The sequence below is a fragment of the Lutra lutra genome, chromosome 13 (genome assembly GCF_902655055.1).
Source record: "Lutra lutra chromosome 13, mLutLut1.2, whole genome shotgun sequence".
NCBI lineage: Eukaryota > Metazoa > Chordata > Mammalia > Carnivora > Mustelidae > Lutra > Lutra lutra.
Window position 1 is genome coordinate 73,886,447 of NC_062290.1, and position 26,686 is coordinate 73,913,132.

Here is a 26,686-nt window from a genome sequence, read left to right on the forward strand (position 1 = left end):
TCTGGGCCAGCGGTGTGTTGCCTTTGGAAGTCATCACACTGTCCAGACAAAAAGTAAGTTGAGGAAACGGAAGGATCAACTCTTTTGAGAGACAGCAGAGAACTGAGGTCACAAATGGCTGCCCCCAGAGTTGGAGAGTCAGACAGGTGGAAACAGAGACTTGTGCTATTGGAGTTGAAGCCCAAGAACAGAAATCTCCATGGGCACCAGTAGCACCATGGTGGGAAAACTTGCACTGTAATTGCTGGAGGTTCAGTATGGATATCTTTGAGTTAGAGACACCAGAGGCGCCCATCTTGGGTGAGTGTACCCCCACACTTTCCTGAGTTTTCACTCATACATATGTTTTACTTTCCCCATGTGGAATGGGGAGGGCAAGGACTTTTGTTTCTTTAATTGTATTTTTAATAGTGGATAAATAATTTCTAAGATTCAGAATTTAAAAAGCACAAAATGTTATATAGTGTGAAGTTTCTTTCTTATCCCTGCCCTTCAGGCACTCCTCAGTTCTCTTCCCTGGAGACAAATTGTATCAAAACTTATTGATACATACGTATGGAACAATAAATCCCTTCCTTGGTGTGATGTTATTAGACTCAGCTGCCTTGAGACCACCATACATTAGCAATGATTATTTCTTCTCATGTAATAAGCAATGAGGGTGGTAACTTTATGACTTCACTAATTTCTACAGGAAGGTAGCTAACACTTACTGTGTTCCTAATACAGGCTACGCATTATGCAGGTGTTTGTGTTTTGTTTTGAAGATTTTTTAATTTTTTATTTTAGAGAGACAGTGTGTATGCAGTGAGGGGAAAGGGATCAAAGGAGAGGGAGAGAATCTGAAGCAGACTTCCCACTGACCTTGGAGCCTGACGCAGAAATCAGTCCTACAACCCTGAGATCATGACCTGAGCTGAAATCAAGAGTCAGTTGTTTAACGGGCTGAGCCACCCAGGTACCCCTATGCTGGTGTTTTAAATAAATTTGTAATATGTATATAAAGCTGATGATACTATCCTCACTTTACAGATCAGAAAAAAAAAAATCAGAACTTCAAAGTCACAGAAGCAGTAAACTTTTGGACTCCAAACCATTAGTTTGCACCATAAGCCAGAAGGAACAGTAATAGGGAGTGAGGTGATTGGCCATTATTCACTGTGAAATTTTCAATCTCTATTCCAATTACATACCAGTTAAATGTGTTTTATCAGGTAGATCAAACTCATCACAATGACTGTTTCTTAGATAATGAAGGTAATACACATTTTTACTAAATGGTTAAAAAGAAATTAATCATCCAAATGCTAGATTCCATGTGTCATTTTGTTCATGCTTTCACTATTGTTTTTCCCAAATTATCTCCTTTCAGCATTCCCATAAATGCAGCTGGCATGTTTTCAAATCCTTCAGTGATGTATTCGTGGTATTGGATTTTACCCTGTATCAGAACAACAACAAATATAACAGATTAATTTCATATTCTAAATGATACTCTTCTCATCATAGCAGCAAATTAGTCAGGTACACTATGGGAAACCTGGAAATCTAAGATGGAGGCTCTGTCCCCCCATGAACTTATAATCGATCTTGGGGCATGATCCACAAAGTACAAATAAAACTTTGATAATAGGTATTAGATCACAGCATAATAATAGGAGAAGTGTCACAGGAAGTGAACAAGCAATTTCTAAGTAAATTATATGGGAAAGTTTAATAAGGTCATGATCTCAGAGGAGATGGAAGAAGATGGAAAAAGGGGCCCCCTTGCAGGATATTATCTGCTTTAATCCTTCCGGTTGCTTCATGATGTAGCGTCATTGCCTCTTTGATTCCTGAAGAGGCTGAGCCTGTTCGGCAAATGTAAATACCATGGTAGTGTAATAGTCTGCCCTCACATCCAGCCCAGATTCTTTCAATATATGTTGAATATTCCTTTAGGAGTGTGGGAGGGAAGGGTTCATTTAGTGAGGATTTATTTTTCATTCTACTACAAGGCAGTCTACTAAGTGGAATTAATTTACATTTTCAAGGTTTTTTTTTAAAGGGGCCTTATGTGGAGACCGGAGTTACTTACTTACTTACTTTCCTAATATACTGACATCACTTACTTTCCTAATATATTCCAGTGATGGCTCAGCACCCGGTATGGATTTACGGAGGGACTGTTTGCCTGGTGGTCGTGCGACTAATATGTATGGGAGCTGGGATTTGAACCCTTGACTAGAGAGCCCCAGCTTTTTCCTGTTCTTAAAGAGGCAAAGAACCTGGAAAGGGGTTAAAAGCTGTAACCCAAAGTTTAAAAGTTCAAAGTAGAGGATGAATACTAATATAAAAGTGTTAATAATATGGTAAATTAAGGTACAGCATACAGGGGGGCGCCTGGGTGGCTCAGTGGGTTAAGCCTCTGCCTTCGGCTCAGGTCGTGATCCCAGAGTCCTGGGATCGAGCCCCGCATCCGGCTCTCTGCTCAGCGGGGAGCCTGTTTCCTCCCCTCTCTCTGCCTACCTGTGATCTCTGTCTGTCAAAAAAAAAAAAAAAAAAAGGTACAGCATACAGAGCCTATGGAAACTCTTTGTACTAACTTTGTGATTTTTCTTTTTTTCTTTTTTTAAGATTTTATTTATTTATTTGACAGAGACACAGTGAGAGATATATAGAGAGAGAGAGCGAGCACAAGCAGGGGATGAGGCAGAGGGAGAAGCAGATTCCCCACTGAGCAGGGAGCCCAATTTGGGGCTTGATCCCAGGACCCTGAGATCATGACATGAGCCAAAGGCAGCCACTTAACAACTGAGACACCCAGGGACCCCCTAACTTTGTGATTTTTCTGTAAATTGAAAACGATTCTAAAAGAAAAGTGTATTTTTCAGAAGGGGAAGTGATGAGGAAAAAAAAATAAGAGAGAAATTAGGCCAATTTACTAGTTACTGAAAACAAAACTGTCATTAGGTCCACTCTGTCAGAAGGAGGCATGCAGGACCCCAGCACAGTGGCTTCGTATCATCAGCTGTGACTGAGGGAGGGATAGATCAGATTTCACCAACAGGGACAAAGAGGCTCCACACTGGGAACTTAAAAATCATTCAGCTCTTCTCAGCTTCCTGGAAAGAGCCCAGCTCAGCACTCCAAGTGCTGGACTGGGAAACGCACCAAGCTCCGTGGCTGCCAGAAGAGCAATCTTTTGCTCTGGATTGGGAAATGATGATCAAGCCAGGAGCTTAGAAGTGTGATACCGCTTCCCCTCTAACACTAAAATGATGGCCCTTGGTTGCTATGCAGTGTTCTGAATAACCATGTGGTGTACGGTGGGACAGTATCACAGCACGGGACAAGGGGATAGGCTTCTCCTGTGGATCTGAGGCCGTGGCCCTAAGAAGACACCAACCGGGAGCCTGGAAGACCACGGCACGATTATATACATCTCCGGATGTATTCGACAATGCACGAATGTTACCGCCTTTGTGGAGGTTACATTCTCACCACAGGGAGACGGGCGACAAATATGCGTGAATTATAGAATACATTATGTTAAAAGGTGATCATTGCTATGGGTAAAAGCAAGATAAGGAGGCTCAAGAATGAAGGGGGATTGCAGGCACGCCTGTGTGGCTCCGTCGGTTAAGCAACAGACTCTTGGTTTCTGCTCAGGTCATGATCTCAAGGTTGTGATCTCAGGGTCATGGGATCGAGCCCCTCAGTGGATTCTGTGCTGAGTGTACAATCTGCTTGTCCTCCCCCCACCCACCCTGGCTTGCAAGCACACACACTCACATGCATGCTCTCTCCCCCAAAATAAATAAATTTTTTAAAATGAGGGGGGATTGCAATTTAAAATAGGGCCATTTTAAAAGTTGCCTCATTCAGCAGGTAGTTTTTAACAAAGTCCTAAAGGGAACAAGCGAATTAAGGAAGCAGTTACAGAGGGACAGAGGGAGGTGGGGAGGGATTGGGCAGAGTGAGCAAGGGGGTGAGCGCTAAGAAATAAAATTGCAGAGGTAATGAAGGTCAGATCATGTATAGCCTTGTAGGTTTTATTCTATATGAAATGGGGAGTTTTGCAGAGATCTGAGCTGAAAAATGACATGGTTTGATTTGTGCTTTAAAAGGTCACTCTGGGGGGCGCCTGGGTGGCTCAGTGGGTTGGGCCGCTGCCTTCGGCTCGGGTCATGATCTCGGGGTCCTGGGATCGAGTCCCACGTCGGGCTCTCTGCTCAGCGGGAGGCCTGCTTCCCTCTCTCTCTCTCTCTGCCTTCCTCTCTGTCTGCTTGTGATCTCTGTCTGTCAAGTAAATAAATAAAATCTTTAAAAAAAAAAAAAAAAAAAAAAGTCACTCTGGGGCGCCTGGGTGGCTCAGTGGGTTAAGCCGCTGCCTTCGGCTCAGGTCATGATCTCAGGGTCCTGGGATCGAGGCCCGCATCGGGCTCTCTGCTCAGCGGGGAGCCTGCTTCCCTCTCTCTCTCTCTCTGCCTGCCTCTCCGTCTGCTTGTGATCTCTCTCTGTCAAATAAATAAATAAAATCTTAAAAAAAAATAAAATAAAATAAAAGGTCACTCTGGCAGCTGTGTTGGGAATTGTCTGTTGGGACATAAAGTCAGGAGATCACCCAGAGGCTCCTGCAACACCCAGGCTAGAACGGATGACGGCCTGGACATGGGTGGAAGTAGCGGAGGTGGAACAGCTGGCCAGATTCTGCGGGTATCTTGAAGATTGAGCCACCAGAATTTGCTGACAGAGGAGGTGTGGGTAGGAGAGAAAGAAAGGAATCAAAGAGATGATTTCAAGGTTTTTAGATTGAGCAACTAGGAGGATAGAATTGCTGTAACTGACATGGTGAGATCTGTATATGGAATGGGTCTGGCAGGAAAGATCAAGACATATTTAGTTCTTGACGTGTTGAGTCAAAGATGTGTATTACTCATACGCGTGCAGCTGCTGCTGAGCGGCCAAGAGTCCGGGGCAGAGCCCCAGGCTGGAGACAGACGTTCAGGAGCCGTCAGCATCTGGAGGATATTTAAGGCCAAGAGCCAGGCTGAGCTACGTAAGGGATAGGTAGACTGTGGGTAGAGAAGAAAAGAAGCTCAGTGAACCCAGTCCCATCCCTTGGGACACTCTGTTATTCATTTGTAGAGCAGGAAAGGAGCTGGCAGAGGAGAAGGACAAATCTTCGAGGAAAACCGAGAGCCCAGGGAAGAAAGTGTACTGAGGAGAGCGTGATCACCTCTGTCAAATGCTCGCCACAGCCACAGGATGTGAACCACTGTCCCTTGCAGTTCACAGCATGAGGACATCGTCAGCCTTGACAAAGGCAATCTGGTAGAATGGCAAGAGGGTACAAGCCTGATATGTGGGTTTAAGAAAGAATGGACAGAGAGGAACTGTGGACAGTGAGTGTAAACAACTCTCTTTGGGATTTTATTCTAAAAGGGGGACCAGGGAGATGCACCTGTATTCGCTGTGGAGGTGAAACCTATAGTGTGGAGAGGAAATGGGCTCTTGTGTGCAATGGGGGGGACAGTTACCTCCATGACCCACTGCAGCAAGTCTTTTAGAGCCTTCTGGCGGATCTCTCCTTGCCAGCGGGTGACGATGAACCCTTCCATGCGGAGCTCCTGATAGATTATGTTCTCTGGGGGTGGGCCTGTGAATGGGAGGACAAATTTAGGTGACAGGGTCCAGGGAGGTGGCCGTGGCAAAAACACAAGCAGTACAAGTCACGTCACTGTTCTAGATTTCTCCACTCGTTTCTGATCCATGGGGCTCTCCATAAATCAACCTGGCCTCTGAGGCAGGCAGAATCACAGTCCCCAAAGATGGCTGTGAATTTCTTGCCTTGCGTGGCAAAAGGGACTGTGCCGGTATGATCAGGTTAAGAGCCTTTAGCTGAAGAGATTATTGGGTATTACTCAGTGGGCCCATTATAATCACGAGGGTCCCTGTAAGGGAGGCAGAAAAGTCAGAAGCAGGAAAAAATGTGCAATGCTGGAAACACAGATCAGAGTGAGTAAGAGAGAGAGGGAGAGATACTGGGAGACTCTGTGCTGTGGGCTTTGTGGATGGAGGAAGGGACCACGAGCCAGGGAATGCAGCAGCCTCTAGAAGCTGGAAAAGGCAAGTTAACAGCCAGTTGAGCCTTCAGAAAGAATTCAGCCCTACTGACCCATTGTAGACTTTTGATCCCCAGAACTATAAGACAATAAATCTGTGTTGTTGCTAGCCACTAAACTTGAGATAATTTGTCACACAGCAATCGGACTGACACACACTCAGAGCCCTTACACAGGCCAGGCAGCCAGCAGATGTTCAGCCTTCACCTGCTAGGGGCAAGACCCACCAAAAATGTCCCGAACAGTTCTATGGAAAAGAAAGAGGTCCTGAAGGTAACCTATGGAAATATTTCTGTGCTACTCAGGCATAAATACCCTGATAGTCCCGATACTTCACATGTTCTTTTCTTTATGACTTACCGCACTCATTCTATGGCATAGCCCTGTCTCTTGTTCTCTTCTCAAGGCAGATATAAAAAAGCTATTGAGAGAACCAAGAGAGAACAGATCAAGAGGCTCAGTGATTCTACCTGTCCTGGGCCTCATCATTTTGGGATACCAAGAGTCGGCCCAAACAGCAGTCTCGCAATTTGGTGTGTATGAGAATCACACGGAGAGCTCGTGGAAAGAGGACTCTGGCTGCTCCCCCAATTTCTGATTGTGGATATGGAGTGGATCCCAAGAATCTATATTTCTGTAGTTCTTAGGAGAGGATGATGCTGTTGATCCTGGGCCCACACTTTGAGAACCACCAGCCTAGAAAAAGCCCTAGGCTACCGGGCAGCCTATTAAGAAGGTAGTACACTTCTGTGTGTGAGAAAAAAGGTTGTGTTGTTGTCTGGCTTGTTTTCCCAAGGATCTGAAGGGACCGGAAACCGAGGGAATGACCCCTGAGCGTAGTGTGAAAAGTTCCAGGAAGTCAGGTGAAAATGCCCAGGAAGAAGAGCCAAGGTGACTGGCAGAATTTTTTTGTGACGTCCTTGGTGACTGGCATCACTCAAGCTGAAGGTTCCCACTCAGTACTTTGAAGAAAGTCACAGGAGCAGTAAGAAAAATGGGGCTTTTTCCTAAATCAAAAGAAACTGTTGCAAGATGAGTGAGACATGAGGGTGACACAGGAGAGTGGCACGTCCAGACGCTAGGTTCCTCTGGCACAAAGAGGGCTTCTTCAGAAGACCCACAGCAACCATATTTCTTTTTAGGTTAGGGATTGGAATCCTTATTTCCTCATCTTGGAAGGGGATGAAATACTATTTCTGGGCTTATCCACCTGATGGGAATACGGTTTCTTTATTGGGATCAATAAGAATACGGCATTTTAACACAGAGGCACAGAGGGAAAAATAAAACAAGATGAAATCAGAGAGGGAGACAAACCATAAGAGACAAACCATAAGAGACAAACTGAAGGTTGCTGCAGGGGAGGGGTGGCGGGATGAGGTAACTGGGTGATGTGCATTAAAGGGGGGCACTTGATGGAATGAGCCCTGGATATTATATACAACTGATGAATCACAGAAACTAATAATACACCATATGTTAATTAATTGAATTTAAATTAAAAAAAAGTTGAGGCACCTGGATGACTCAGTTGACTATCTGCCTTTAGCTCAGGTCATGATCTCAGGGTTCTGGGACTGAGCCCCATGATGGGCTCCCTGCTCAGCGGGAGTCTGCCTCTCCCTCTCCCTCTGCTTCCTCCCCGCCAACTCATGCTCTGTCTCTGAAATAAATAAAATCTTAAAAAAATAAAACAAAATATAGTTAAAACCCATCAAAGAAAAAAAAAAAAGAATGTGGCACTTTAATGTGGCATTAAAGCCGGGAAATAATTAATTACCCCTGAGCTATCCTAACAGTGAAATATGTCAGAATTTCTGGAGATCAGAGGCAGGGCAGAATCTCGTCTAAAATGGATGGACAAGGCCAGCTGATGTCTCAAAGACCTATCTGAGCAGCTGAACTTCCAAACCCTAATTGCTAAAAAGACTAGATCAAGTTACTGGACCCAAAATATTTGGCTGTACCTAATTGGACTACGGTCAAGAAAATGCATCCTGGAGCTTTGCTCAATGGGCAGGCAGAAGATTTCCCATGATTCTAGCTTAGCATCCGTTAGGAAAATACAGGGGGAAAAGTCCCTGACAATAAGACTGCCAAATGTACCTGGAGTCTTAGAGAAGGTAGTGTCTTTGATTTTTCACAACCAAGAGGGAATCTACAAGCTGTCCTTTCTCAGCCCCTTCCAGTCTCGCTCACTTGTCTCAATGTGGTTGTGGGGTTGTTGACTAGCTCTAGGGTTTCATTCCCATAAGCGAAACCCATCATGGAATGAACACCCAATTTATTTATGGCTATCCTCCCAGATCCCAATGACACTCTCCAAGATTCCTTTTTGCTCTTTTTTCTCCTTTTTTTGGACTACAGATAAATCTGTAATCTCACGAACAGCACAGAGCTGTGGCAGTCTTGAGGGACGCCTGCATGGCTCAGTCTATTGAGTGACTGACTCTTGGTTTCCACTCAGGTCTTGATCTCAGTGTTGTGGGATCAGGCCCCATGTTAGCCTGGGGTCTGCTTGAGATTCTCTCCCTCAGCCTCTTCTCCCCTGCACTGGCTCCCTCTCTCTCTAAAATAAAGTTTAAAAAACAAAACAAAACAAAAGAATCTCAAAAAATAAAAAAGAATTGTAGTAGAGAAGGACTCTGTATGAGGAGTTCAGAAGACCTGTCTTTTAGTCTCTTGCTGATAGGATTTAAAAAGCGTCTGGTCGGGGCACCTGGTTGGCTCAGTGGGTTAAGCCTCTGCCTTCGGCTCAGGTCATGATCTCAGGGTCCTGGGATGGAGCCCCGCATTGGGCTCTCTGCTCAGCGGGGAGCCTGCTTCCCCTTCTCTCTCTCTGCCTGCCTCTCTGCCTACTTATAATCTCTATCAAGTGAATAAATAAAATCTTTAAAAAAAAAAAAAAGCCTCTGGTCCTCTTGTCATTCATCTCCCCACCCACGGAGTAAGAGGCCTGTATCATGTCTCTCAGAGAAGCAGGACTTAAGGAATACAGTTCTCTAGTTGATACTGCTTTTGGATCTCTGTGGTATGGAGGGGAGGGGGCGGTGTCTGCATAGGAGAGTGGAGAAGTGGGGGACAGAGGCACAGCAGAAACAAAACAAGGACAATCCAGGAACAGAGGGGAAATGCACACTCCTTTCCCTCTCATTGGAAATGGTCAGTTTGGGGGAGCCAGTGTGTCCTGCTGCTCTAGGAACCACCACCACTACCATCGGAAGGAAATGAAAGCTCATTGTTCCCTTCACCCGTCAAGTCATCCTCCCCCCAATCCCATACCTCCCCAGCAACGTCTCAAGTATCCTACAGAACCCTTACACTGCACAAGCCAGACCAAGGTGTTCTGTTTCTAAACCAAATCATGGTTTCCTTTTTACAACTTTGCCCAAAACAATAGGTAAAAAACTAAAACTTTTAAAAATTATCAACATGCTTCTATATTTTTAGATTCTGTTGTTTCTCGATATCAAAATATGATACAAGCTATTTAGTACAAATATATGAAATTACATAGTTTTAGTTTAATAAACACTATTTCATCAAGAATATCAGGAAGGCTTTTTAACATTTTGATAGTCACTAGCCTATAGCACATCCGTGAATCTTCTCCTTGTCCCGTCTTTCTACCTCTGTGATCACGTGCACGAGCTCATTACCTGGAGGAAGCGGGCGAGTACTATTGTATGTAGAGATGGCCCCACATATAGCAACTCTTCCAAATTTCTTCATCTGGGGAATAACAATGTTTGAAAACTCTCCACCTACCTACACAGACAGGATGAAAACAAAACCCATGTTAAATAATCTAAACACTAGAAGACTCAGGAGAAGTCACATCCATCATTTCACAAAATTTATTCTAGAATTAAAAAAAAAAAACCTGATTGAGTTAGCACAGCAGTGCAGAAAATTGCAGTTAATAAAAGACAGGAGAGGCTGGGCATTTCTATTTGTAGGAACATACCATATATAACTTATATGTTTTATTTTATTATTTTATTATTCATTTGGAGTTCTTTGATCAGTTCAGTAATCTCATCGCCCCTATTGAAGAGCATGGAAAAAATACTCAAAAGCCACATCAAGGACAAACCTGGAGGACTCACACTTTCCAATTTCAAAACTTACTACAAAGCTGTACCAAGCAAGACAGTGTGGGCACAGACATATAGATCAACAGCACTAACTTGAGAGTCCAGAAATAAACCCTTACTTTATGGTTCATTGATTTTTGACAAGAGGGCCAAAACAATGTAATAGGAGGAAAAAACAGTCTTTTCAACACATGGTGTAGAAGAACTGGATATGGAAAAGAATGAAATCAGACCCCTTCCTACACAATACACAAAAATTAACTTAAAATGTATCATGGACCCAAATATAAGGGCTAACACCATAAAACTCTTAGAAAAAAAGAAAAAAAAATAGGAGTAAATCTTTGTGACCTTGGATAAGGCAAGGCCTTTTTAGATATGACACCAAACACCCAACCAACAAAAGGAGAAATAAATCGGCCTTCATCAAAATTTAAAACTTTTGTGTTTCAAAGGACACCATCAAGAAAGTGAAAGAAAAGCAAAAAAAGAAAGTGAAAAACAACTCATAGAACATATGAGTTGGAGAAAAGAATTGCAAACCAGAGCCAATCCTCCTTATTAGTATATTCCGTATTTGAGAATGGGATTACTTGCTAACATTTATTTATAACCCGGAAATCAACACTCACAGAGCTTGCCTAATCATCTGGAGACAAGCCTAGAGCCACGGAAGAGACACAAAGTTCCCAGGCAAGGTCAACAAGGGCCAAGGCTCTGTCTTCTTTTGTCAGCTCTCCCAGAGATTACTGGGGAAGGAAAAGAAGGAAGGAAGTGCAGAGTGGATAAAAAAGCTCCAGCTCTGGGGCTGGTTAGATGGAGTGTGAATCCCAAATATGGGATGAACTTGTGGGGCAGCCTCGGGTAAGCTTCTTACCACTTCTGAACCTCCTTTTCTCTTTTGAAAAATAAAGAAAGGGGCACCTGGGTGGCTCAGTCGTTAAGCATCTGCTTTCGGCTTAGGTCATGATCCCAGAGTCCGGGGATTGAGCCCAGCATTGGGCTCCCTGCTCAGCGGGAAGCCTGCTTCTCCCTCTCTCACTCCCCCTGCTTGTGTTTCCTCTCTCCCCATCTCTGTCAAATAAATAAAATCTTTTTAAAAAGGAAAAGAAAAATAAAGAAAATAGAAGCTTGTAAGGAAGAACTGTTTTTAGTATTTAAGATGATAATCAAGTTGAAATATGTACATAAATGTACATACTTCCCCTAGAAGCAATGGTTCAGGGTTTGTGGTGCTTGATAGAATATAACTACCAGGAATATTGAGAATTGACTATGTCTGATAAGGGACTTATCAGAGCTTTTATGAAGAACTCTTAAAACTCAATTGAACAACCCAATTGAAAAATGGGCAAGAGATCTGAATCTCTCCAAATATCTCCAATATCTCCAAAGATATACAAATGGACAATAAGCACATGAAAAGCCATCCAGTATCATTAGCAATTAGGGAAGTGAAAATCAAAACCACAGTGAAATTCTACTTCAAACCCACAAGGATAGCCATAATAAAAATCATAGATAGTAAGTGTTGATGAGGAACCCTCATCAACTGGAACCCTCATACACTGCTGGCGGGAATGTAAAATAGTGCAGCCATTTTGCAAAATTGCTTATCAGTTCCTCAAAATGTTAAATATGGAGGTGCCACATGACCCAATAATTCCATGTATAGGTATATACCCAAGAAAAATGAAAACATATATCCACACAAAAACTTGATCAGGAATGTTCATAGCAACATTAAGCATAATAGCCAAAAAGTAAAAATTACTCAGCTGCTCATCAATTGATGGATGGATAAATAAAATACAGTATATCCAGGCAATGGAATATTATGTGGTCATAAAAAAAAAAAAGGAATGAAGCCCTGAGACACATTACAACATGGATAAAACTTGAAAACATGCTAAAGTATAGCATAAGAAGCTAGTCACAAAAGACCACTTTTGGGGGCCAATGGGGAGTGACTGTGATGAGTATAGCATCATCGTTCTGGGATAATGAAATGTTCTAAAACTGATTGTGGTGATGATCGTACAATTCTGTGAATGTACTAAAAACCACTAGGTTCAAAAAAAAAATAAAAAAATAAAAAAATAAAAAACCCACTAGGTTCAAAGCTTAAAAATGGGTAAATTATTATCTCAATACACCTGTTCTTTTAAAGGCATATGTACTCTCTTTATATATTTTAGGTGGAAACTCTAAAAGCATATTTTTTTGTATAGTAGTTTGTTAGTAAATAAGATATTAAGTCCAATTTGTACTCACGTTATCAAAGTAACAATCATAACCATCAGGAGAGGCTTTTTTCAAAGTTTCTTCTAAAGACTCTACTGTTTTGTAGTTAAAGGCAACATCATATCCAAGCTTTTTAAGGTAGGCAATCTTTTCATCAGACCCTGCTGCTCCAACAACTTTACAGCCCTAAATGGGGAGGGAAAAATGGAAACCATTTATAAGTCAAAAGCATGGACTAATCCCCCTCCTAGCTAGTACAGTCAGGTTCCCCAATAACACCCTAAGTGCTGAGCCTTATATATGAAGATGACCATATGGGCCAATAGGTCTATAGGTGAAATTAGTCCTTGAATCAGCCTACAACCCAACTTGTAACTTCTGATTGCCTCTGACCAATCAGTAGATTCCAGTTTCTGTGGTTATGCTCGTTTTAAGTTGCTGGCTTGACAACCTTTATATTTGACTCTCTTGTTTCTTTATTTTTGGTCTTCTCTTGCAGTTACTTGCATGCTATCTTTTGGTACAGTGGTCCTTTAGACTATAATCTGGGCTCAGTTCTGGGACTCTCAGGCCCTTTGTCAGCCCTCCCAGTGACTGCCCCCTTGTTCTTTGATTTGGGCTAAAGCATTGGATTAGATCCTGTCTAATCATAGAGGAACTAGAGAACATTCTGAAAAGCACTTTCAGGATGAGACTAGAGACTGTATTGGTACAGAGAGTAGCTCTTCAGAAATCTCTCATATTCTGAATGTATCTTCAACTTCTAAACAAGACCCACTCCACTGAATTCTGTGAGACTGGGGAAGGTCTACTCTGTTCACTATTGTGTTCTCATTGCACACGTGGGTGTTGAGTAAATGTTTGGCACTTGAAGAAGCCACTTACCTTGAGCTTAGCTATCTGCCCCACCACAGAGCCCACCGCTCCTGCCGCTGCATTAACCATCACTGTTTCTCCACCCTTCACACCACAGATGTCAAGTAGACCAAAGTAGGCTGTTAGCCTGAGGGAAGGAAATTAAAGATATGTGGATAGATTTGTTGCTTTCCCTTATAACTCATTCAGATACATCCTGAAGGCCTTCTTGACAGCCCAGTGCTGTGGGTCCAAGTAAAAGACAAAAAACAAAAACAACAACAACAAAAAAACCCACAGGAAATGAATATTACTGACCACTAATGGTCCATCTCCTCCTTAGGAATAAAGATGATGGGAACTAGAGAAGAAATGGAGACTTGGATGTAAAGGGGCTGCACCTGTCAATCCCTAGGTCAAGTCTCAGAAGCAAGAGAAGATCCACTCGAGGGCTCCTAGAACAGTGTGTCCTAGAACATGTGTGTCCTAGGGAGAGGGCGAACTTCATGAGCAAAGCCTCCATGTCATCAACAGGACAGACAGAATGGTATGCAGTGTCTAGGCACAAGGGGGTCCTGGAGAGACCCCGGGAGTTTTCCATGGCTCCTAAGTGGGATGGAAGAACTTGTGCCATTTCCCCATCTCATCCCAAAGGGGATGTCAAAGTTAGCTTGCAAAGAAAGAACTACGGGGTCTACAGAAATGCAGCTCAGACAGTACTGACAAATACTGGGTGAAGAATCCACTACCTTGGATGGCCAGCCTGGAAGGCGATGTGGCAGAGGACTCAGTGGGAAAAGGAGACTGGTGTAAGACTAAGACAGATCAAGTTCAAGAAGTTGTTGTCTCCCTTCTCCTGACACAGAATCTGTGTTAGCCCTTGGAGCTTTGCATCAACCTTAGGGATAGGAAAAAAAGGAAATCCTGAGTTTTAAACCTGAACAATGTGAACAATCACTGAATTTATTATGTTTTTGCACCCCTGAGTCTGAGCCAATGAAATCTGTATCCACTATGGTGATTGCTAAGCCGCTTGCAAAATTTCAGACAAATTCATGTAAAGTTATTTCCATACAAAACAGAGATTATACGTCTGCCTCTGAATATATCTGGGGACCCATTAGGGTTGGAAATTGAAGGTGAGGCAGTGAAAGGCACAGAAATCTGCACTTTTTCTGAGGCCCCAAAAGCTAATATTCCCACAGTGTTCAGTGTTTTTTGAAAGTCAGATGGAGTACCACCAGCCTCAGAATCAACTGGAGTTTTATGAAAAATTTGGATTCCCAAGCCCCACCTCAGACCCACTGATTCAGAGATGCTGGAACATGAACACCTGGATTTTATACGACCAGGTGATTCTTATGAATCAACAGAACCACCGTCCCAATGAACGCTGAAGCCAGAGTGTGCTGGACAAGTTAGCGTAACCTCAAATGCAAAGCAGAAGGTGCATTTTCTGATTATGTCGTTCTACCCATGACAATCAGTACCCCTCCCATCCCAATTTCCATTCTAGAAAATTCTAAAATCAGCTCTCAGTTAGACATATTGACCTGAGATACACAAGGCCTTTCCCAAACATCACACCCTTCTAAAAATGGAAAAGAGGTAAGATGAAGTCAACAGAAAAGGAATCTTAGAGGGAAAATTAAAGGCACACTTTGGTCTAAGGGGGATTTCAATCAATAACAGATTGGAGAGCAAAACACACGAACATCTCCAGCTTAGCAGAGAACAGAGGTCGAATGAAGGAAGCAACACAAACGCTGGGGGAATGTTAAATCTCTGGAGCCTGGGGAGCCACAAGACACCCTATGTGCTGACCACATTCTGAACAAACTATTTTAGAAAACCAGAATGTCATGTTTTTAAACAAATGAAATAAACCCATGAAACTCACCCTGTCATGCCCACTGTTCCCAGAGCCAAAGACACTGGGATGGTGTCCGGCCACTCTGCGGGTAGCTTTTCCAGATCTTTCCCATCAGAAATAGAGTGCGTCGTCCAGCCTGAACGAGCCACTACCAGAGCGCCTGCTGGGAAGGCTGAGTTTTTACTTTCCACAACTCTGCAAGATAAAGCACATTACGACATGGGAAACCTTTTTCAAGGGAGTTGGAATGCTGCATGGGTGGTTTCCTAAAAGGGCACTAAAGTTAATAATCCATGATTAAATATCCCACCACATCTCTCCATCGTAATTCCTCGCCGCTGGTTCCTCTGCCTCCTTGAGAGAAAATATGGGCCATTAGAGAGGAACTCTCTGAACTGGTTCCACATCTGTCCCAGTCCTCACCCACTTCTCTCTAAGAGGCATGTGTCCTCGGGCTCAAGGTGCCCTGGACACCAGCCTCTTCTGTTCTTCAGGGGCCGCCCTCCATCCCTAGCCCCTCCTCTTTCCCGAAACTATAGCACTGTCCTCTCCAGCGCAGCCTTTCAGCCCTGCTACTCCACTAGGGTCACAACAACTTCTGATTGCAAAATCCAGTGGACACTCCTCATTCATTATCTGATTTTACCCTTCTACTGTCTTCAACACTCTGGGCTACCCAGACTCTTCCTCATTGGTTTCCATAATACTGACTTCACTGGGAATTTTGCCTCCCCTCTAAGCTGCTTCTTTTTAGTCTCATCTGCGGACTCTCTTTCTCCCACCTTCTCCCACCGTTACCATTTTTTACTGTCTCCCCCCGCCCCTGCGATCATGAAGCTATGTAACACACTTATTTTAAGAAAATTTGATATATGAAATAAAAATATCGGTTCTATAGAGGGTATCATGCTTAGCGAAATAAGTCAATCGGAGAAAGACAACTATCATATGATCTCCCTGATATGAGGGAGAGGAGATGCAACATGGAGGATTAAGGGGGTAGGAGAAGAGTAATAGAAACAAGATGGGATTGGGAGGGAGACAAACCATAAGTGACTCTTAATCTCACAAAACAAACTGAAGGTTGCTGGGGGTGGGGGGTTGGAAGAGGGGGTGGGGTTATGGACATTGGGGAGGGTATGTGCTATGGTGAGTGCTGTGAAGTGTGTAAACCTGACAATTCACAGACCTGTACCCCTGGATAAAAATATATGTTTATAAAAAATAAAAAATTTAAAAAATATATCGGTTCTAATCCCACAATACAAAGATAACTGCTAATATTCTGGGGTGTGTTACGGCAATCTTAATGATATATTTTGAAATGTATATTATGAGAATGCAAACTGGTGCAGCCACTGCGGACAAAGTTATGGAGCGTTCTCAAAAAATTAAAAATAGGGGGCACCTGGGTGGCTCAGTGGGTTAAGCCTCTGTCTTTGGCTCAGGTCATGATCTCAGGGTCCTGGGATCGAGCCCCACATTGGGCTCTCTGCTCAGTGGGGAGCGTGCTTCCTCCTCTCTCTCTCTGCCTGCCTCTCTGCCTACTTGTGATCTCTCTCTGTCAAATAAATAAATAAAAAATCTTTAAAAAAAAAAAATTAAAAATAGAACTAACATATGATCCAGTAATTCCACTACTGGGTATTTGCCCCAAGAATATGAAAACACTAATTCAAAAAGATACATGCACTCTCATGTTTACCCCTGAATTCAAAAAGATATATGCACTCCAATGTTAACCTGTATTATTTACAATAGCCAAACTATGGAAGCAACCTAAGTGTCCACCTATAGAAGAATGGATTAAGAAGATGTGGTTTATATATGTGTGTGTGTGTGTGTGTATATATTAAGTGAGAAAAAGCAATTTATTGAAGGGTATATAATCCCATTATTTAAGAAAAATTATAAATACTAGTTGGTGTACTAAACAATTTTTTAATAATAATACATTAACAACACACACACACATACATACATACATACACAATGGAATATTCCATTCCACAATGGAATATTACTCAGCCATCAGAAAGAGTGAAGTCTTGCCATCTGCAACAACATGGATGGATTCAGAGGGCATAGTGCAAAGTGAAAGAAGTCAGTCAGAGAAAGACACATAACATATGATCTTACTCATATGTGGAATTTTTTTTTAAAGATTTTTAATTTATTTATTAGAGAGAGAGCATGTGTGCAAGAGAGAGCAGGAGCAGAGGGAGAAGGAGAAGCAGACTCCCTGCTAAGCAGAGAGCCCAATGTGGGGTTCAATCCCAGAACCCTGGGCTTGTGACCTAAGCCAAAAGCAGATGCTTAACTGACTGAGCCACCCAGGTGCCCTCATATGTTGAATTTAAGAAACAAAACAAATGAACAAAGAAAAAAGGAGACAGACAAACAAAAAAAATAGACTCTTAAATGAAGTCAACAAACTGGAGGTTGCAAGAGCGAAGGTGGGCCCTGGGGGGATGGGTGAAATAGGTGATGGGGGATTAAGAGTACACTTAATTTTTTTTAAAGATTTTATTTATTCACTTGACAGAGAGAGAGAGAGCTCAAGCAGGAGCAGCTGCAGGCAGAGGCAGAGGGAGAAGCAGGCTTCCTGCTGAGTAAGGAGCCAGATGCAGGGCTTGATCCTAGGACCCTGGGATCATGACCTGAATCAAAGGCAAACACTTAACTGACTGAGCCACTCAGGAGCTCCAAGAGTACAGTTATTGTAATGAGCACTGAATAATGTATAAAATTTTTGAATCACTATATTGTATATCTGAAATGAATAATACTGTATGTTAATTATACTGGATTTTAAAAAACCAAATAAATGCATTTTTAAATGTATATTATATGATTTACATAATTGAAATCACTTTGTTTTGCAACCCAGTTTTTCTTTCCCAACACTACATTAGTATATATGACTTATACTTATGCTAGTAAGAATCCTTTAAAAACAAATAAATTTAGGGGCACCTGGGTGGCTCGGTCTGTGAAGCATCTGACTCTTTATTTCACCTTAGGTTTGTGAGATCAAACCCCATATTGGGCTCCATCCTGGGTGCAAAGCCTGCTTCATATTCTCTCGAGCAGGGGCGCCTGGGTGGCTCAGTGGGTTAAAGCCTCTGCCTTCGGCTCAGGTCATGATCCCGGGCTCCTGGGATGGAGCCCCGAGTTGGGCTCTCTGCTCAGTGGGGAGCCTGCTTCCCCCTCTCTCTCTGCCTGCCTCTCTGCCTATTTGTGATCTCTCTCTGTCAACTAAATAAAAAAATAAAATCTTAAAAAAAAAAATATTCTCTCGAGCAGATTTCCTGCTGAGGGCAGAGCCATATTGGGGGTGGGGGGGCTCAATCCCACGATCCTCAGATCACAGCCTATACCAAAACCAAGCGTAAGATGCTCCAAGAGTCAGACACTCCACCAACTGGGCCACCCAGGTGCCCCCACATAAAAATTTTAAACTATGATTGGACATGGGAGAAAGATAAAAATAAAGACCTAAATATTTGCAACACTAATATTCCTAACATGTAAGAAGATCTCACGAATCACTGTAAGAGATGAAAAGACCTAAAGGAATAAAGGAAAGGACATAAAGATATTCACAGAAGAAAACTGATAAATTACCAAAAAAGTCAACATTCCTAATAATGAAAGAAATGGAAGTTAAACGGAAACATCCATGTGACTTCACCTCAGATTGCCAAGATGATAAGCAATAGGCATATAGGTATGAGGAAACAAGTTCTTTTAATATGCTATTGGAGGGAGTGGATATTCATACAATCTTTTCAAAGAGCAATTTGACGTCAAAACTTCAAATTAAAAATGTGTTTCTCGGGGTGCCTGGGTGGCTCAGAGGGTTAAGCTTCTGCCTTCGGCTCGGGTCATGGTCTCAGGGTCCTGGGATCGAGCCCCGCTTTCTGCTCAGCAGGGAGCCTGTTTCCCCCTTTCTCTCTGCCTGTCTCTTTGCCTACTTGTGATCTCTCTCTGTGTGTCAAATAAGTAGATAAAATCTTTTAAAAAAATCTTTTAAAAAAATTTTTAAAAAAATGTGTTTCTTTCAGGTTGGTGATTCCAGAAGAAACAAGAGTAAGGTGTGAACATGGGGAAGCAAAAGAAATCAAGAAAGCACGAGACCATGAAGGAAATGCTTAGTCTCTGAGATCAGAGGCTTAAGGAGAAGGTTAGATTAAAACCTGAAAAGAAAGATCCCAAGTCCCCCCAAATTCTTCTGCTTATTTTTCCAGGATAACACCCAGCTGGGCCTACCATACCACATCCTGGTTGATACCAACTTCATCAACTTTTCCATTAAAGTCAAACTTGACTTAGTACAATCAATGATGGTCTGTATGCTAAGTGTATCCCTTGTATAACTGACTGTGTAATGGATGAAACTGAGAAACTAGGGCAAAAGTATTAAGTACTTCTAAGGACTGCCAAGGATCCAAGATTTGAATGGTTACCATGCACACACAAAGGAATCTAGGCAGATGCCTGCTTAGTACAGAGAGGAACTGAGCACAAGTGTTATATTGTGGCTACAGTTGACCAGGACCTTAAAGGAAGGATCCAGAAGATCCCTGGAGTTCCCATCATGTACATTTCTAACATAGGTACAACACTGAACAGATGCTAGAAAATAATGGAGCCCTTTGGTTCTAATTCTTAAAAGATGGAATTCTTCTGCCTTCCTTTACCAACTTTTTCTGTTGCCAGTTCGTATTAACAATATGCTATAGCATGAATTACTCTTCTTACCCATTTGCTCTGTTACGAGCTGAGTATGGTTAAATACACTCACTTTTTGATGTCATTTTGAAATCGATATTTTCTATCATTTTAAATATTGTAGCATCTTTTTATAAATTAGATGATTGCACATTCAAAAAAAAAAAGGGCATCTCTCAGGCATCTTGGTGGCAAGGTTGGTTAAGCATCTGATGGGGTTTAGGCTCAAATCATGATCTCAGGGTGCTGAGATTGAACCCTGCACTGGGCTCTGTGCTCAGCATGGAGTCTTCTTAAGACTTTCTCCCTCTTCCTCTGCCCCTTCCCAAACCTGTGCTCTCTCTCTCTCTCTAAAATAATAAATAAATAAATAAATATGCATCTCCTTTGACCTATAATTTATACTTCTGGGAATTTAATGTGAAGCAATATTCATCCAAGTAGGCAGAGAATACACAGACATACACATAAAGAGGCATACATGTTCCTTGTAGAACTATTTGTGATAGAAAAAACTGGAAACAGTTGCTACCAGGAGCAGATTAGTTACACAGCAGATAACAATGGGATGAATTTGCAGCCATTAAGGGATGCCTGGGTGGCTCAGTTGGTTGAGCGTCTAAGTTCAGTTCAGGTTGTGATTCTGGAGTCCTGGGTTTGAACCCTGTGTCAGGCTCCCTGCTCAGTGGGGAGTTTGCTTCTCCCTCTGTGCCTCCCCGCTCCATGTGTGCTCTGTCTCTCTCAAATAAATAAAATCTTTGGGAGGAAAAAAAAGATTGATTTTAAAAAAATTGCAGCCATTAAAAGGTCGGTAGAATATTTACATATTATCAAAAAGATATCCATAACATATTAAGTGAGAAAAAGCAATTTATTGAAGGGTATATAATCTCATTATTTAAGAAAAATTATAAATACTAGTTGGTGTACTAAACAATTCTTGAAATAATAATACATTAACAACAGTCTCTTCTAAGTTTCAGCTGGTGAGGGATCTTCCGGTTTCCATGATACTAATTTTTGATTTACTCGAATTTTTGCAATAATTGTAAGTTGGACAATTATAATTTTTTAAGTAATTTTTAAGTAGCGATGGTAATTTCACAGGCTTTCCTTCATCCCAATTAGTCAGGAAAGGGGCAAGGTTTCCCAAGCTGCTTCCAAGATCAGTGAGTGAATCACATGGGCTCAAGAAATTATAGGGATGATAGACAGAAGCAGACCCAGAAGGAGGTAAAGGAGAGACATATTTCTCAGACATGGAGACACAAAGAAATACCTGGCCACTTGCTGCCCCATCATCACATCACCCTCCTTCAATTTTTTGGATGCCACTCTGGAAAAAAAAAAAAAAAAAACATTTTTAATACATAAAGACTTCTTGGGAAAGGGCACCTGGGTGGCTCAGTGGGCTGCATTTCTGACTCTTGATTTTGGCAGGGGAATTGGTTGGTATTGCAGGAGAATTGATTGGAAAGGCTTACAAATTGGAATCGTCACAGAATCCTACTAACCACTCAAAAAGGGATGTTAGTTAACATCTGGAAACATTTTTTTTTTTAACCTTAGATTTGAATCTCTATTGATCAGCTCTGAAAACAATTGTTTTAAAGAATGATGACTACATTATATACCAATAAGCAAAATTACTGAGAAGTTAGTGCCGCATAAATGCTTTTATTCCCTCCCTTCCCTGAGTTGTTTACTAGGTACACATATTTGATTAAATTAAAAGAATACAGTTAAATAGAAGGCAAAAAAGCTTATTTTAGTCTTACCATCTTCCTCTACCCAAATTAGTTGTCAGTAGTGAAATGGACAAATTGGATTTGGGTTTCTTTAGTCTTTTACTTTTTCGGGAACAGTGAGAGGCAAATTGTGGATATTAAGAAAGGAAATGGTGGTCAAAGAGAGGGGCCAAGGGAATCTCTCATCAAACTTCTCAAACCTTTGCTGGCAAAGATGAGCATCCATGAATCTTATCACTGATATTATACTGGGACAACAGGGGGAATGACAATCAGTTGGATATTTTAAAAGATGGACTATTTCAAAACAGGGTCCAAAGCACAACACGTAACTTTTTAGGAGGAAAATCATACCTCATATAAGGATCCACAGTAAGGAACAAAGCTTCCAGCAGGACCTCTATAAAATAAAGCATTCCACAGGCAATTAGAAACTCAATGCTTGATGCCTTCGTTGACTTTGGCATTCTACGTAAACATTCTAAATAAGATCGTCTTTCTGCTTCACGGTTGCCCTTGTGTGCTTGCTATTGAAGAGACAAGTGGGGTCCAGCCCAAACCATCATCAACCTCACCATCACCATCATCATCATGTGATTTTCTCAGAACTCACTCCATGCTTTACATGGATTATTTCATATGATATTTCCAACTATTACTGTTTCCATTTCATTTAGGCTTAGATTAAGGAACTTGGTCAGGGCCACATTTATAATCACTATGTTCCCGTCTCCCATAATGTTTCACTGACAGCCCCTGTTAGGACTAAAGAGTATAGATTTTGCTGGAGTGACCCTCATGCACACATTCTCTGGAATTTTGAATCTGGGTCCTGGGTATCTATCCCAACTTAGATGGGACTGAACTTGACCATGCTATTTAATTGCATGCCCCTTTCTCCAAGCCTGCCTACCCGCCTGTAAATACCCCTTATTGTCTGCTCTACTAAATTAATCTCCAAACATGCTATGTGCTACTGTTTCTCTCCCCTAGATTTCTTTAGGGGGTTGCCTTGTCCTTCCACTTCCCCCAACGGGATGGGAGACTCCTCAGTGAAGGATGAGAGTTTTTCCCTCCTGTCTGTGCACAGGATAATCTGAGCTCTGCACATGGCTGTTAGGCTCTACTTACCCCACTTCCTTACGCCATCACCAGGCTTACCAGGACAGAGAGGAAATCCTCCCTAGCGTTCGTTGAAGTCACAAACAATGTACCATTTCAATTATGAAAGAAATCAGAGGGATCCTCCTCCCACATGACATCAAGGCTTCAGACAGAAAACCTTGAGAAAGTCTCTGTGGCAGATTGCAAAATTGTCACAAAGATGTCCCATCGCTGTGTGGGACCTCCTTGCCGTCCTCCCATCAAGAAGTCTATGTCTCGGGACACCTGGGTGGCTCAGTCGGTTTTAAGTGTCTGCCTTCGGCTCAGGTCATGATCCCAGCGTCGTGGGATCGAGTCCCACATCGGGCTCCTTGCAGGGAGCCTGCTTCTCCCTCTGCCTCTCCTTGCCACTCTGTCGGCCTGTGCTCTCTCTCTCTCTCTTTCTGACAAATAAATAAATAAAGTCTTAAAAAAAAATTCACTCTTTGAATTTGGACGTGGCTATGTGACTTGCTTTGCATAGCAGCAAACATGATATAAGTAGAGGCTTGAAATGTACTTGCTAACACCGGGTGCTCTAGATCAGTGGGACCACTGAGAAGACAGAGCTTACAGCCGGCTAGAAGCCAGTCTGCTAGAAAGGCCACCCAGAGGCCTCAGGCACACACATCTGCAGAAAGCTTGCTAACCACCAGACAAATGAGTGAGGTCCATCCTCGGTTAAACGGTTAGCCCAGATGAAACCTACAGAGTTACCACCAACTTAACCCAGCCCAAATTGCCAACCCACAGAATTGTGAGCCAATACATGTCGTCTGATGTCACTAAATGTCGAGGTACTTTATTATGCAGCAAAGGCTCACTGATAGAGTCTTTTCCAGCTCAAATGTGTGACTTACCTCCATTTTTTAAGGATGGGAGTTCAACTGTCTTTAACTCGAAGTTGCTGTGAGTAGGGCTGCCTTCAAAGTGCTTCTTCAGGGTCCAGCTCTTAGCACGAACCATCCTGAAGTTTCTGGAACACAGTCAACACACAGCCGACTACCAGGACGTGACTGGATTCTTATGACTTCCCAGCCCCTGCCCTGAAGCCCGGCAGCAGGATCCATTCATCGCCTGCTTCTCTCCAGTACCATTTAACGCCAACCACATTTATTAAGTATTTACTACATTTCTGTTACTGTGCTGAGCACTTCGGACGCATCATCTCATTTTACCCCCATAAATTCCCTTTCAGAAGGCATTATTATCACTGCCAGTGGAGAGAGCACGAATGAGGAAACCGAGGCTTCCTCAGAAATCTCCAAGACAGGGGCAAACTGTTAAAAGTGACACATTCTTCCCAGCCACCGCTGGGGTTGCCTTAGGGCACTGGACAGCTCCGCGGCGGGCAAACACGCCGCTCCTCGCCTCACAGACAGCGAATCCTGAGAAAGAGCGTCAAACGCCAGAAGCGAACGGAAGTGGGCCCGCGTCGTTCAGAGGGAGACACCACCAAGGCCACCAGTCTCAGCCTCCGGACGCCACGGCGTGGCGCTGCCGCTCCGCTCCGCTCCGGGGCGAGGTGACTCTGCCACCAAATAGGAAATCCGGGGTCTACGCTCGCCTCCACAGGAAACCGGAGAGAGATGATTCAGGCGGCCCTAGAGCTTTGGGATCGGGACGTGTTGCTTGGACGGATCTCCCCCGTGTCCCCCGGGAGCCGCCCCTTCCCCACGTGTGTGCCTACCTCTAGCGGACGGGTCTGCGGTCGCTATTTCCGCGGTCCCGCCGCAGAGCAAGCAGGGAAGAGTTAGGGGTCCCCGGAACAAAGAAAACTGAGGCGGAGCTTTCCGGCCGCAGGAGAAGTCATTTCTGGCCGTCAGCTCTTTCTGCGATCCGCGCCCTACCGATCCCGCTTGCGTGTTCGCGTTCCAAGGGACTGCAAGAACCTCAGTAGTTTCGGGTTTTATGGAAACTGAGGCAACGCACAAACGAATGGTCTTCACCTGGCGGGAAATTAGCCCAACCAAATCGGACGCAGCGTATCGATGGCAAAACTCCCAGCGCTGTTTCAAAAGCAAAGACTGATCTCACGTGGGCTGAAGAACATGGGCTGTCTGAGCGCGCAAACTCCGGGCGAACTGGATCAGAGGGCTGATGATGCCGTCAAGACTTCAGTCAGTCAGGACCTGGACTCCCTGGATTTCGGACGACCTTTGCCCCAGTTCCACACTGAACTTTCTTTTGCCCAGCCCCCCTCATGAATATGCATGTTGGGCGCGGGTAACTGCAGCGCCCTGGATCCTTTTGCTTTGCAAAGGGAGCCTTCCCGGCAGTGAATCCGCAGCCCCGTTCTTCTAAAGGTCTCTTTTCCCAAAAAGGCAGCCATGTGCGAATTCTGACCTCGCTGCAAGTTCAGAAGTCGTCCTCCGCCCCCCTCGAAAGGATGTGGCCTCAGAGGCAGACGAAGTTCAGGGACAGTCCCACCCACCAAAGGAGGGTGTCCGGGTGCAGTGCCCTCAGGCACACTCGCCCTTGGCTCCCACCTCCTTTCCCGCACACGCCCGTCTCCACTAACCAAATTCCGACCCCTTTCTTTCATCTCCTTCCACAATGGTCCCAGTTTTGCAGTCCCTCAAGTTTCTTGGCCAGCCGCCGCCCTGGCTAAGGCAGCTTTGCCAGGCACCCAAATGGAGACAGGCGGTGCGCTTCGTTCCAGCTTGTCTCCAAACCCTCCAAGAACAAGGAGGGGCCCGCGGGCATCGATCGGGACATCTGGCTTTCCCTTTCCTCGTAGTGCAAGACTCAGAAGTTATTAAGCAAGAGAGGGAGAACAACGCGCAAACGTTCCATGATATTCCATGAATTCTAGGAACTCAGCAGGAAAAAAAGAGCGGGGCGGAGATGTTTACTTACCCAAGTCCGCAGGTTCCACTACCCAGACAGAGAATGTGGTTGGGGTTGTGCAGCAGAGCGCCCACCGATTGAATTTAAGGCAGTCTGGGAGAAGGTGGGGCTTCCCCCAAGGGCGGAGCTGCTCCTGCAAGTTTGTGCACGCGTGTGTGTGTATGTAGGGGTGTGCTTCCAATAGCAAAGGTCTCCATCGGAGCCCTGCCCAGATGGAACTGTACTTACAACAGTTCCTAACTGGGAACTGGGTGCAAAGCTGGTGTGCAGGAGAACCAGCCGCAGCCTTCCCCGCTCAGGCAGGAAGGAGACAAATGCAGGATCCCTGAGCAGAGGGCAGAGTTTTTTTACTTTTTATTTATTTATTTATTAGAAAGAGAGAGAGAGAAGCGGGGAAGGGCAGAGAGAGGGAGAGAGAGAATCTCAAGCAGACTTCCCACTAAGTTCTGATCCAGCCAGGGACTAATAAACCTAATGTATTATCAGATTGTTTTCCAAAAATAGCAGTTTACATTCCTACCATCAATGTTGGTGAGTTTCTGTTACCTAAAGCTAACATCAAAACTGGTATTATTGTTGTATTCACTTTTTGCCAATTTGATCAGTGCAAATGAATTTAAGCCCCTCAAAGGATGAGATCTGGCTTTATTCAGATTTGTACCCTTGCACCTACCTGTATCATTTAGAATGGGTTTTTTGTTTGGGGTTATTTTGGGGGGGGTGGTTTGCACGTTACATCAGACTCATATTGGCTTAAAAAATAAGAGAGATTTACTGGTTCATGTGACTGGAAGTAGGATGGGCTTCAGGTCTGGTCTGAATCAAGATCTGGCATATTTTATCCTTATTACACTGCTTTCTGGGCATCAGAAAGGCTTGCTTCCCTCAGAGTGACACAGTGGCTGCAGTAGCTCTACGGACCTAAAGGAAAGAAAAATATCCATGTCACAAAATTCCTAGCAAGACTCCTCCACCTTTCGTTGGTTGAAATGTCTCTAAACCAAATCAGGGGCCAATTAAAGACTGAAAAGCTTG

General features: G+C 43.5%; 1 protein-coding gene and 1 pseudogene across 3 annotated transcripts; one reads left to right on the top strand and one right to left on the bottom strand.

Moving 5' to 3' along the window:
* Positions 1 to 1,190: 1,190 nt before the first annotated feature.
* On the bottom strand, positions 1,191 to 25,821 carry PTGR1 (prostaglandin reductase 1). 3 transcript variants are annotated; one of them, XM_047699078.1, is made up of 10 exons: positions 25,661 to 25,821; positions 23,662 to 23,777; positions 22,013 to 22,058; positions 21,190 to 21,246; positions 15,204 to 15,371; positions 13,334 to 13,451; positions 12,479 to 12,634; positions 9,767 to 9,875; positions 5,523 to 5,641; positions 1,191 to 1,441 (listed from the first exon to the last, which is right to left on the bottom strand). In XM_047699078.1, exons 2-10 carry the CDS (start codon positions 23,765 to 23,767, stop codon positions 1,331 to 1,333), a joined length of 990 nt encoding a protein of 329 aa, XP_047555034.1. In that variant the 5' UTR covers positions 23,768 to 23,777; positions 25,661 to 25,821; the 3' UTR covers positions 1,191 to 1,330. The 3 variants fall into 3 exon arrangements, with proteins under 3 accessions (XP_047555034.1, XP_047555035.1, XP_047555036.1); XM_047699079.1 differs by lacking the exon at positions 25,661 to 25,821 and adding an exon at positions 24,751 to 24,930; XM_047699080.1 differs by lacking the exon at positions 25,661 to 25,821 and adding an exon at positions 24,492 to 24,688.
* On the top strand, positions 19,196 to 20,603 carry LOC125083120 (rRNA-processing protein FCF1 homolog; annotated as a pseudogene).
* Positions 25,822 to 26,686: the final 865 nt, after the last annotated feature.